At 39.2% G+C, this 14,192-nt stretch overlaps 1 gene segment (V, D, J or C); it reads right to left on the bottom strand.

The window, feature by feature from the left end:
* Positions 1–1,329: 1,329 nt before the first annotated feature.
* LOC123233931 lies at positions 1,330–1,861 on the bottom strand. The segment is given in 2 exon segments: positions 1,330–1,715; positions 1,816–1,861. Coding segments are annotated over 2 exon segments (432 nt in total).
* Between the last annotated feature and the right edge of the window lie 12,331 nt (positions 1,862–14,192).

Raw genomic sequence — 14,192 nt, 5'->3', positions numbered from 1 at the left:
GTAAGGGTAGGCAATGGGGGTCAAGTGACTTGCCCAGGGTCACACAGCTGGGAAGTGTCTGAGGCCGGATTTGAACCTAGGACCTCCCATCTCTAGGCCTGGCTCTCAATCCACTGAGCTACCCAGCTGCCCCTATCCTAAACCTTTTGATTTCAAAATCACCTTGAGAGCTGAGTTAAGGCAGGACCTTGCTCAAACTCCATGTCTACTTCCCTTCCCCACCTCAGGTTTCTTTAAGCAACTGTTAGGGCTTGCTTTAATCCTTTTACCTGACAATTTAACCTGAGAAGACAATAAACCCCTTTTGTGTTTAAACAGACCTTTTAATTACTTTGTCAGTTAATTAGTAAGGAAGGGAAGAAGAGGAATAGAATCAACATACTCTGGGCTTGAAGGGAAGCCGAGGTATCCATCCTGAATGAAGGTGTAACTTAAAACAAGTCCCTTCCTGTGAAATTAACTAAAGCCTGTAGTTAATTTCAGTCAGTCTATTTCCCTTCAGTTTGTCTTTAGTCTAAGTCCTAGGCTATAAGCCCTGCTGCTCTTTGCCTGTTTAGATTAATTCATCCTCTCCCTGGAAAATCTTTGTTACCTAAGTGTTATAGTCCCTGACTTCAGCCTCATATTATATCCTGCATCTCACTATTACATCCTACTTGCAACCCATATTACCTACCTAGCAAGTCCCTGACAATATCCCTTCCAAATCCCCTATAACAGATAACATCTTTCCTAAATTCCCCTATAACAGTGCTCAGTGTATATGAAAACACTACAGGATGCAGGTAGTAAATGTTCAATAATTCCTGATTTGTCATGTAACTGTTTCTGTGCATTTGTGAATTTGACAACTTCAGAGAAATTAGAGTCTCCACGTGCAAAATATGTAAATGATAAAAAGAATACACCTCCTCTCTGTGCCTGTGGGTATCAGAAATAGGAAAGAGGGAGCAGCTGGGTGGCTCAGTGGATTGATAGTAAGGCCCAGAGATAGGAGGTCCGGGGTTCAAATCTGGCCTCAGACACTAGCTGTGTGATCGTGGGCAAGTCACATAATCCTGATTGCCTACCCCTTACCGCTCTTCTGCCTTAGAACCAATATGCAGTGTTGATTCTAAGATGGAAGGTAAGTGCTTAAAAATAAATATATGAATAAATAAAATTTAAAAAAAGAAATATGAAAATGCATCAGAGACAAAAAGGAATTAAAATAGAAAGATGAATGTTCACTGGGATTTGGGATAAAATCACAGACCTTGAAAATAAACTTGTCAGCCTCATCTTCATCTGTTATTGTAACTGGGCTCCTTGCACTGAACATTCTTGACTTCAATCTCTGTCATTCTCCACAAGAACTTTCCGAAGGAGGAGGTTTATGCCTCCTCTCTCACTCCTCTCCCTCACTGTGTCTCTCGCACAGTAATACATGGCTGTGTCCCCAGCTTTCAGGGGATTCATCTGCAGGTGCAATAGGCTGTTTCCATTGTCCCTGGAGATGGTGAATCGGCCTTTCACAGAGTCTGCATAGTTTGTGGTACCTCCACCACTATTAATACTTGAGACCCACTCCAGCCCCTTTCCTGGAGCCTGGTGGACCCAATGCATCCAATAATTACTGAAGGTGAATCCAGAAGCTTTGCAGGAGAGTTTCAAGGATCCTCCAGGCTGTCTCACATCTCCTCCAGACTCCACCAGCTGAATGTCACAATGGACACCTGCAAGAAAAAAGTCATTAAAGGCAATAGTCACACAAATCTTTCACTTCAAAGACTTGTTTTCCTCCTCCAAACTCAAAATAACAAAAATTAAAAATACCTTGCAAAATAATCAGAATGAAAATTCCTTTTAGTCCAAATCCCATGGATTAGGCTGTACAGAGTCAGTCTCTAGGTGGGAAAGAAGCTCCTCTCCAAGAGCTGTAAACCCAGGTTTTGTACTGGGTTCATGCCTAGAGGGAGGAGCCCAATTTGCATGTCTTCCTCTGTTTAATGGGAGCAAGAGCAGGTGCTTCCCACTGTGATGGTTCCCCTCCCTGAGCTGCTGAAGCATGAAAACCCCCCAGTGTTTGTTCTAAAGCTCTGGGAAAGACTGGTGACACTGAGAATACAAGTATCATTGCTAGGACTCAGTGCCTATGCTCCATCACTCCAATTTATCCATTCTCAATACCAAGAGAAAGCTCACTAGTTCTTTCTGTGTTCCTAATATTTTCTCTGTTGATCCCAGATCTATTTCTGATTAGGAATGTTCCTCGCCCTTTATTTCATTTCTGATCTTCAGTAAAGACTGAATTGGACTCATGATTTCATTTATTCTTTTTAGGATTTCTGGGTCTTCTCCTAGTTATCTCTGTTTACTTATAGTGTCATTTTTGCTCATTCTCTTTGCAGTGGAATTTCATGTCAATTTTTGATTAAACTGAAGTAGACAAAAACTCACTCCCAGGCATGTCTAGGAAGCCTGCAGTGATAGTGACAAATCCATATTTTCAGGCAGCCCTTCTAGTCTCCTCTGAAAGGTTTAGCTTCCTCCATAGTCTCAGACACAGTCCACCCTAGGGTTAAATTTATGGCAGGACATATGCCCCCTTCCCACTGCTAAACACTGGAATCCTGAGGAATTGCTAAAAGTATAAATAGTCTACCTCTATGATTTATTGTTTGCTTGCTCTGCAGAATCCTGATATGGAGACAAATGTATGCTTTGTTCAGAACTATCAATCCCCTCCTTTGGTGCACTTTCCTGTCCATCTATAAATTCTGCATCTACCCCTTCGTTAGGCCCCATTCCCCTCTGGGGTCTCCCTGATGGTCAGAAATAAAGGTAACGATTCATATAATTTGGACTTGTGTGTGTTTGCATTACTTTGCTGTCCATTACAGATAGAGGCCCCAGAGAGATATTTCCAGTATGGAGCTGGGGAGCAGTCTGAGGGTATATGCAGTTCCCATAGCACCCAAGGATGTGGGTCAGAAACCCTGGGAAATAAGCGGAGCCTATCTGATGACTGTCCTCAGCTCTCATGACAAGAAAATTTCAGACTAAATTCTAATCAGTATGGAACCAGCTGATGGTGAATCTTTCTGTCTTTTCTGCAGTTGACCAGCAGCTACGCAAAAGTTCCTAGTGGGTAAAAGACTCAGAAAGGGGAACCAGGGACTGAGAGAAAAATGGGTTGAGTTAAGGTCTAAGGGAAATGCCTAAATTAGACCGATCTGGGGTTGTAATAAATTTAACACTCCATTCACTCCTCAAGATAACAGAATTTTAAAAAGATGTTTCAAACTATAACAATGCACGCATAGCTGTAATGAAAAGGATGGAAGACATACTTTTCCGATACAATCCTTCATATAAGGATGTGGAAAAATTACTCCAGATCTTTCTGACAGAGTGAGAAAGAAAAAATCATGTCTCATGTAAATAAGGCCTGAGGATGAAATGCAATACACTGGCCACACAAGGATCCTCACTGGAATTACAATGATCCTGAGGAATATTTGCATTTAAATACTCCCATGGCTGCAGTATTAAAAATAATGAAAGAATGTGCAGAATGTCCAGACAACTGGATGAAATTTGATCGCCTAACACAAAATGATGCCAAAACTGCCTCTCAGTGCCTAAGACAGGCTTATTTAATTGGGAGTTCGATTTTTGGACTTAGATTTATCAACAGATAAGGCATACAACAAATAAGGCAACAATTTGTAAACAATTCTAGCAGAGTGGTTCAGGATTACTTTAATTATCATTGTCCCAAATGACCAGAAATGGATCTGGATGAATTAAGGAGAATAGCTATGTATGTCACTAAAGGACATGAAGAGAGAATGGTACAAACTAATGATCTATTGGATACCATATAAAAAGAACTGAAATCATTCCAAAATAAAATAGAAAAAAAAGAAAGAGGGCATGATGATACTACACCAATAACACTTGCCTCTCTCCAAGAGTCTAATTATCAATCTCTGACCTGCCACTTCTATAAAAAGAAGAGCCACTTAATGAAGAATTACAGGAATCTGTTTAAAAAATCAGGAATAACAATTATAAAAACTACAGAAAAAAATACTAATTTCAGAAACAATAACTATTGGAACAATAACTATAGCAATCGGAATTTCAGGACTGATGGTCAGGCAGATAGGCCACAACAAATGACCCGCAAACAATATCTTCTAAGTGGAGCTCATCCATGCACTTCTCAGGGCGCAGTAGCCCCTCCACTTGGGGCAAAAGGATGTGCCCCTTAAAACTCTATTGCTTTTGTTGTTTTGTTGCTATTCACTCTTTTTTTGAACATTTATTAATATTCATTTTTAGTAAAGTTAACATAGTTACATGATTCATGCTCCTACTTTCCCCTTCACCTCTCGCATTCCCTCCACCCCTGGCCAATGCGCATTTCCCCTGGTTTTAACATGTGTCATTGATCAAGACCTATTTCCAAATTGTTGATCATTGCATTGGTGTGGTAGTTTCGAATCAAAATCCCCAATAATGTCTGCCTCAACCCATGTGTTCAAGCAGCTACTTTTCTTCTGTGTTTTCACTCCTGCAGTTCTTCCTCTGAATGTGGGTAGCATTCTTTTCCATAAATCCCTCAGAATTGTCCTGGATCATTGCATTGCTGCTAGTACAGAAATCCATTACATTCTATTTTACCACAGTGTATTGGTCTCTGTGTACAATGTTCTTCTGGCTCTGCTCCTTTCCCTCTGCATCAATTCCTGGAGGTCTTTCCAGTTCACATGGAATTCCTCCAGTTTATTATTCCTTTGAGCACAATAGTATTCCATCACCAGCATATACCACAATTTGTTCAGCCATTCCCCAATTGAAGGGCATACCCTCCTTTTCCAGTTTTTTGCCACCACAAAAAGCATGGCTATAAATATTTTTGTACAAGTCTGTTTATCTATGATCTCTTTGGGGTACAAACCCAACACTCATATGGTTTTCTTTTTCTGTTTTTGATCTACCTGGCTTTGGAATCAGTACCATATTTGTGTCATAAAAGAAATTTGGTAGGACTCCTTATCTGCTTATTATATCAAATAATTTGTATAGTATTGGGATTAGTTGCTCTTTGAATGTCTGATAGAATTCACTTGTGAATCCATCAGGTCCTGGTGATTTTTTCTTAGGGAGTTCTTTGATGGCTTGTTCAATTTCTTTTTCTGATATGGAATTGTTTAGGTATTCTATTTCTTCTGCTGTTAATCTAGGCAATTTGTATTTTTGTAAATATTCATCCATATCTCCTAGATTGCTATATTTATTGCCATATAATTGTGGAAAATGGGTTTTAAAGATTGCCTTAATTTCCCCTTCATTAGAGGTGAAGTCTTCCTTTTCATCTTTGATACTGTCAATTTGGTTTTCTTCTTTCCTTTTTTTTATTAGATTGACCAGTACTTTGTCTATTTTATCTGTTTATTCAAAATACCAGCTTCTAGTCTTATTTATTAATTCAATAGTTCTTTTACTTTTGATTTTATTGATTTCTCCCTTGATTTTTAGTATTTCTAATTTAGTTTTCATCTGGGGATTTTAAATTTGCTCGCTTTCTCATTTTTTAAGTTGCATTCCCAATTCATTAATCTCTGCCCTCCTTAATTTGTTAATATATGCACTAAAGGGTATAAATTTCCCTTGAGTACTACCTTGTTGTGTATTCACTGACATTTTGGTATCCTCTCCTAGTTCTACCCCTTCTTCTTAAACTATTTCCTTTTAAACCAGTGGTTAGCTTTAAGCCAGTAACCCCTGTCCCTTCCCTTGATTAATTTCCCTTTTTACCCCCTCCCTTATTATTCCCCTCTTTTTATTTTTAAGGCCTAATTAATTCCCTCCCCCTTCTTCTCCTCTCCTTTTTTTACCTCCCCACTCCCCTGCTCCCCTTGGTTTATCCCTCTTGACTTTCTCAGTAGTGTTAGATAGAGTTTTATATCCCAATGATAATATAGCTACTCTTCCCTCTCAGGGTTAATTACACTGAGAGTAAGGTTTAAATATTATCCCTTTATGCTCTCTTCCTCTCCTTCTTATAATAGTATTCATCCCTTCCCCTTCCCATGCCCTATTCGTGTGTGATAGATAATCCTATTTTTCTCATTTATTCAAGTTTCTCTTGGTGTCCTCTACTATTCACCTCCCCCTTTCCCCCCCCACCCTCTTGTCATCTTAGACCATTTAGTATTCCAACCTCTTTCTATGTATAATTTTTCTGATTACTATAATAGTGAATGTTATAATAGTGAATAAAGTTCCCTACAGAGAATTATACATAACATTTCTCCACATAGGAATACAAATAATTAAATTGAAGCCCTTAAAGAGGCACATTTTAAAAATATGAATTTTCTTTCTTTCCGCTCTATTTCTTATTTACCCTTTTATATTTCTCTTGATTTTATGATTGGATATCGAACTTTCCATTTAGTCCTGGTCTTTTCTGTGCAAATACTTAGAAATCTTCTATCTTGTTGAATGCCCAAACTTTCCCCTGGAAGTACATAATTAGTTTTGATGGGTAGGTGATCCTTGGTTGTAGACCCAGTTCTCTTGCCTTTCTGAATATCATATTCCAAGCTTTGCAATCTTTTAGTGCGGAGGCTACCAGATCATGTGTGATCCTGATAGGTGCTGTTATGAGTAAGATTAGATTAGCTAGTTATTAGGTATTGATTATATATTGATTAGGAAGTAACTAGCAGGAAGGAGCTGGAACTGGGAATTCCAGGTTGGAATGAAGGAGGAGGAAGTCTATCTGTGTTCTGTGTGTGGGCTCCATTAGTGGTAGGCAAAAACTGTTGCCAGCCTGGGAGCCCTCAGAGCAAAGGACACCTTGCATCCTGTTTTCCCCTGGGATCCTGTGTGGTGTGGCATTTAAGGAAAGGACAAGATCTACAGAGCCAAGAGAAGAGGACAGTGCTTCAAGCAAACCCCTTACTCTTGGTTCCTGAGACATCTTTAGCTCCTGGCATCCAGACATCATCAGTGGATTGCAGTGAGAAATCCCAAAGCCACAAACCCTAGCTGCACTCAAGCCTGGCAGGTTCCAGGTGTGAGGCAGAAACCCAAAGACTCCAGTATAGCTCCTTGGGCCCTGTTAGTTAGATAGCTTAGATTAGTGTAGTTGAATAAGTCCTTCCCTGTCCATTTTGGTTTTGTTATTAGGTGTTAAGATTTTAGAGTAGTCGTTCCTATCCCTCCTTTTAGTTGTTTCTAATTAAAACCCAATTTCACCTTGTTACTTTGTCAGTTAATTCAAGGCCTCTGGCCAGAGTGACAGTTGGCTGTTATTTTTTCAGTTGGGAGTGGTGTAGCTGTACAAGACTTCAGTGTTCAGTTTTAGTCTCTCTTACGTCCCAGAGAGTGTTCCCACAAACCCCATAGTTGATTTTTAATATCCCTGGTGACCCCATTACTTATATTTTCTTACAGTGCTCCTTGATATTTGAATTGTCTCTTTCTGGCTTTTTGTAAGATTTTTTCTTTTACTTGGAAGCTCTTGAATTTGGCTATTATATTCCTGGGGGTCGTCTTTTCAGGGTCTAGTGTAGAGGGTGATCTATGGATCCTTTCAATGTCTATATTGCCCTCTTGTTGTAGAACCTCAGGGCAATTTTGCTCAATAATTTCTTTTAGTATGGAGTCCAAATTTCAATTAATTTCTGCTTTTTCAGGAAGACAAATGATTCTCAAATTATCACTTCTAGCCCTGTTTTCTTGATCTGTCAATTTCCATTGAGATATTTCATGTTTCCTTCTATTTTATCAGTCTTTTGACTTTGTTTTATTTGTTCTTGCTGTCTTGAGAGATCATTAGCTTCTAATTGCTCAATTCTAACCTTTAGGGACTGGTTTTCAGTTATAATCTTTTGGTTTTCCTTTTCAATCTGGTCATTTCTGGTCTTCAGTTGATTTGTCTCACTTTCCAATTGTGAAATGTTGCCTTTTAAACTGTTATTTTCTTGCCAGATCTCTTCCACCTTTCTCATCATCTCAGATTTGAACTCTTCAATAGCTTGGGAGCAGTTTTCATTATTTTGGGAAGGTTTGGATGTGATTAATTGTTTGTTCTCCTCTGCTGTTTGCTCTGCTGTCTGGACTTTCTCTATGGAAAAGTTGTCCAGTGTTATAGATTTCTTCTTGATGATCTTTCTCTTTTGAGCTTCTTGTCTCTGACTTGCCATTGTTAGCCCTGTGCCCTCTCAGGTTTATCCTCACACCCAGAGTCTGTTTGTGCTCTCTAGGCTCCTGAAGTCTCATATCTAGTTGTTCTCAGGGTCAAGCCTCCTGGTGGCCCCCTTGTTTGTTCCTCTGTCTGAGGCTCCTTTAATAGTTTCAGGGTCCTGTTTCCACAGTTGTGCACCCCTCTGCACTGGATCCTCACTCAAGGTCCACTCCTGTGCTCAGGATCTGAGTCCCCTTCTGGGCTCAGGATCCGAGTCCACTCCTACTTTCAGGATCCATGGAAGCAAGAGCCTGAGCTTGAGACTGCGCTTAGGGTCTGTGTTCAGAGTTCACACGTTCTTTAGCCTCTTAGGGTTTTAAGTCTTGCTGCTCTCAGGAACAGGCCCTTGTGACCCCAGGTAGCTTCCAAGGACTTAATGGGTGCCCCAAGCGTGCTCTAGCTCTTGAGTGCTGGCTTTGGCACTGTAGGTGAGGTGGGGTGGGGGAAGGGGTTGCTCAGCTTGCATTTTAGTGAGAGCTTATTCACCCCCTTATAACATGGAAATGCCCCAATTCCACGTACCTTCAATGCTGTTGTGGAGTCCCTTCCTTCCTCTGGATTTGTTTTTATGTCTTCTTGAGGAGTCCTATATGTTTTGGTTAGGAGAGGTTAAGCAGCTGCTTTTTACTGAGCCGCCATCTTAACCAGGAAGTCGCTATTAACTCTTCAGTTTTGTCTCCCCCAAATAGCAAAGAAGAAACAGAATTTTACAATATAGTCCTTGTCTACCCTTATCTTTATTTGTGCCATCTCGTATTTGACATGTGCCTTTGAATTGATAATTTGTAAAACTTGTATTTTGTATATTTTGAAATATTATACATATATTACCATGAAGGAAACCTCTATCTGTATTAACTAGATATGCATTTTGTGCTTTTTGTGAAACTTTTGTGTTTTCTTCACTGTATCATTGCTTTTATACTCTATTGTTTTACTTCATTTGCTCTCACACTGAGGATCATGGCTAAGCTAAGAGGAAATGCATCTGAATTCTTGGGTAAGAACCTATATATTTTACCCCTCCTTAAGTGACATGAATTGCAACATACATATACATACATATTTTTCCTCATTGCCACTGATTATAGGAGATATATATGTATATATATATATAATTTGAAATTTTAGCACATTTTTATAATTGCATGTGCAATTTTTGTATTTGAAGCATATGTTATCTAAATTGAAAGAGTTTTTGATTATTAGAATAGTGTAGGTTTAGTATATCTATTTGTTCTAAATGTAGCCGCCTGCCCAAAAAGCCTTAGACTACTGAAACTGCCATTGGTATTTTGCTAATATGGGTCTTTGCACATGTGTCTGATTTGAAGAAATGGAATCAACAAAGAAGCACAGATTTTATCTGTACTGTGCCAAAAAAGCACAGATACCTACACAGTGCCAAAGCTATACATACTTAACCTGCATGATGCCAAACGAGCACACAGGTCAAATAGAGAAATTAATCCTACTAGGATTGCTGACACTTCTATGCCAATAAAAAGGACTTGAAACTAGTGTGAGAATTGAGGTTGCAGTGCTTAACATACATTAAGACATAGCACTCCTAGAACTACACTACTTGTAAAATCTATTTATTTATTTATTTTTAAAACCCTTAACTTCTGTGTATTGGCTCCTTCGTGGAAGAGTGGTAAGTGTGGGCAATGGGGGTCAAGTGACTTGCCCAGGGTCACACAGCTGGGAAGTGTCTGAGGCCGAATTTGAACCTAGGACCTCCTGCCTCTAAGCCTGACTCTCAATCCACTGAGTTACCCATTTGCTCCCCCACTTGTAAAATTTATATCAAGTACCTAACAATTGGCTGTTCTGGCTCCATATTCTATCCTCAAGAAGAAATGATTAAAGAAGAAAAGAAGAAACAACATAATATCAGATTAATAAATACAAATCTAGTCTTTATTCCTAAATTTTTTACTATTGTGATTGACTGTGGTCCTATCTGCTAAGTGAGTAAGTATGTGATGTTGGACATGGATTATTTAATTGGGCATTATTAAAAGACCTATTATGATTGTGATTTTTTATCTTATGTTAGAATTTTTTTCATATAAAATTTAGAACTGGATGTTTAGAATTTTTCATCCACTAGTTATCTGACCTTTTTGTGCTAATTTTTCTGATGAATTTGATTGGCAGTGATTCATATGCTTCCTGTCTCAGTCATATCCCTCTGTGATTTCAATGTTTCTTTGTATCCTTCTCAGTGGGGAATGTGTTTATATTTCACATGGAGAGTTTAAGTTATTTTAGGAAAAAAAATTTATTACCTCCTGGAAACCAAATGGAGATGCCCATGGAGACCACATGGAGAACACATGTTAACCCAGAAGCCAAAGAGAGCATCCGGATGTGCAAAATTTTGAACCTTGGCAGGGGGGTTAAATTCATTTGTCTGGTTTTAAATTCATTTGTCTAACTAAAATTCATTTGTTTTGCTAAATTCATATGTTTTGTTTAAATGTATTTGTTTTATGTGTGTGTGTATATATATACATATGTATGTATATATATATACATGTTTTGTTGTGAAAGAAGGGGATTGCCCCCTGAATTTTTTTTGTAAAAGAAGTGCCAATTATTTGATATCCTTATATTGTAAAAATTGTTGCCATTCTCCCCTTATATTGATGTATATACCCTTTATTTTGTTGTAATTGTAAATTTATTTATGTTTGTTATGATCCATTGGGGAGACTGGTCTCCCAAAGGATCACAGGGGGGGGAGTGTGCAGTTTATAATTATTCTAAGCCCTAGGAGACTACATTTCCCAGGACTCCCCATTACAGCTTCCCCAGACACCTCCAACTTCCTTTGTGGGAGTTGTTGGAGAAAGTATGAAAGAGAGAGTTTAGGTGCCTTTTACTCTCTCTACTCTAGGCTCTGAGAGCTCTCTCTGCTAGTTGCTTTCTAGGGTCCTGGACTCCCTCTGCCCTGAGCTCTATCTCAGAGCCTTTTTCCCTTCTATCTACCTCCTAGTTTTCCCTAGACCTTCCCTTTTCTAATTTAAATAAAACCTAGCTATTCTAAAATCTATGTTGCTACCTGATCTTTTATTTGAGCCCCGAAGGGCTCTGGTCAATTTCCCCCTGCTGGGGCTGGGGATATGACCTTCCTTTCCCTTCCTCTACCTTCCTCTCTTCTTTCTCCCATCCATCCTTCCTCCTACCTTCCTGCCTTCACCCTCACACAATCCAGGGCTCAACTTGGACTGGACTTTTTTTTTGATCATTTAGGCTACTAATCCTTGAGTGACACAATGGTGGCATGAGCCAGTGACAGCTTCAGCTTGTACATGAAGCCATTCACTATGTGTCCCTTGGGACATGAAGAAATGTTTTTCTGTCTGCCTTCTCCTTTGTGATAAGTTCCCATAATCAGCACATAATGCAAATTGTCAAATTAAAGTTTCCATTTCCCCAAACAACCTATTAGTTTAATAACTGAAAATTACCCAATTGTTAGGGAACATACTCTGAGAAGTAGGTAAAGTTTATTAACAAATGGCTTGTATTTGCAGCCTTGATTTACCACGACTGATGTTTGGATCTTCAGCTTGGAAATATAACCCAGAACTTTCTGAATTTCCTTCAGGAGCTGGGATAAAGAAATTCATCTGTGATATATTGTTATTCAGGTGGTTATAGCTTCTATGTAAATGTGATTTTTGAAAAAGGATATTCTTTAACAGAAACATTATATGCCAATTCTGCAAACAGCTTAGAAATAAAATTTCCTACCGGGATCCATTCCTGTCAGAAGATGATTTCTGAAGATGGAGTCTATTGACTATGATACACAAATGTTCATGTTTAATATCAATTTCTATTGTACTAAGTTTTTCTGTTTATTTTTGTTCCTCTATTTTTTGCACCAGTTCTGGTTTCTATACTTCTGCCTTAGGGCCTGATTCTACCCTTTGTGACCTATCTGCCAGTCAAGGGAAACAGGTGCTGGACCTGTCCTTCAGGTCCCCACTTACTAGTACCCAGACATTTGCTGAGGACATGCTCCTTCCTCCCCTTCTCAGGTATTCGATGCCCCTTATCAGCTATGAAGAAGCTACAGAAGTCTAAAATCATCACCCCTATTCTCTTAGATATTGGGAGATGGAGATGGCACGGAACATTGTACCCCCATATTGTAAAAGTTTTTCAGGCAAACTATAGGCAGGGAAATTCCTTTGCTCCCACTATGAATGCTTACTTGATGCCGAGTCAAAAGTTTGAATTAGTTACTAGTAGAGATGGGACAATGAAGCTTCCTGGCCCCTGGGTGTCAGATAGATTTTCCTACCAGGTACGGGCTGGAGAGATCCTTCAGGCTCTTATACGGGCTGGTCAGTGGCACAAATGGGGGAATTGATATTTGTTAAAGTTCATTTATATACTTGTCGGTTGGCAGGGTCAACTTCCTGCAATGTGCCTGGTGAATTTTACTATACAGCCTGGGGACAGGATATCCTGGCCCCGTGGCTCTAGATAAACCTCGATGTCACACTGCAGAGAAAAGTGGGTCCAGGGCTTTCCTCACAGACCTCTCAGTGGCTTATGAGGTCCAGGGAATAATATATGGGGAACCAAGGCACCCTGATAAAGCTTGTTTTGCAAGAAAAATTACTTTGCTAGAATGGAACTCCCCCCCCCCACACACACACACAGTGTAGGCCTTGAGAAAGCCAAAACTACAGGAAGGAACCTTCCAACATAAGTTGGTCATCAGGTCATGTATGGGAACTCTGCCTGTATTTCGCAGAAAGGGATCAGGGGACAGAATTTATGGTAAACAAGTGGTGCAGAAATTGCCACCCTCACCTGTTGGGCCAATCAGAGGCATCTTTCCTGGACCCTGAGAAATTGGTATCAGTGCTGCCTCGACTCCTCCATAATTGTTTGATTGGTCCATGATTCAAATGAGAAGAGGCTGGGGAGCACGTCCCCACCTTCTTAGATAGCTGCCTGAGAAGTAAAGTTTAAAAACAAGGTTTTTAAAAACGTTTCCCTCAGACTGACTCAGCACATTAATTGGCTTTCCTACTCAAATATGTTTCCTTGTGCTCAGTGTATATGAAAATGCTACAGGATGAATGTAGTAAATGTTGAATAATACCTGATTTGTCATGTGACTGCTAGTTTCCACTTACAATAAAAAGGGCTGCATTAACCCCAAAAGCAGAGTGGTGGGGCAGAACTCAGTTTGTGGGTGGGGGGCCAGACAGAAGATGCAATGGGGGGAGGGAATGGGGCACAGCATGCAGTCTGGGAGGCAAACAAGTCACAGGGTCCCTAAAAAGTTCTTCATTACTGGTCTATGTAATGTATATTTTTTAATGTTGATTTCACTTAAATTCTTAAATAGGTATGTATATAAATATGTACATATGTACATATATATATATATTTCAAAGACTAAAAAATCATTATTTTTATTTATTTACTCTCCCTCAAAATTACATGTAAAAACAGTTTCCAATATTTTAAAAAGAATTTTTGAGTCCTGAATTCTTTCTTCCTCCTTTCCTTCCACCACACATCTCCCATCCTCCCAATGAGATGGCAAGCAATCTCATATAGATTTTAGACGTGTCGTTGTGTAAAATATTTTCATATTTTTCTGCTCTTGTGAAAGGAAACTAAAAGAAAAAGAATAAGAAAAATAGCTTTCTTTGGTCTACATTCAAACTCCATCAGTTCTTTCTCTGGAAGCAAATCATTTTTGTTTTTGTTTTTTGTCCTGAGTCGTTTGGAATTGGAATTGTTTTAAATCATTGTATTGCTGAAAACAGCTAAGTAATTTGCAGGTGTTCATGTTACAGTGTTCCTGTCACTGTGTACAATGTTCTCCTGGTTCTGCTTGCTTCTTTATTTGCCTTCTGTTCTGCTTCTTCTGTTCATGTAAGTCTTTCCAAGTTTTTCTGAG

Source organism: Gracilinanus agilis, chromosome 2 (genome assembly GCF_016433145.1).
Source record: "Gracilinanus agilis isolate LMUSP501 chromosome 2, AgileGrace, whole genome shotgun sequence".
Classification (NCBI taxonomy): Eukaryota; Metazoa; Chordata; class Mammalia; order Didelphimorphia; family Didelphidae; genus Gracilinanus; species Gracilinanus agilis.
The sequence above is the reverse complement of the archived record's forward strand: the minus strand, read 5'-3'. Positions and strand labels throughout refer to the sequence as shown.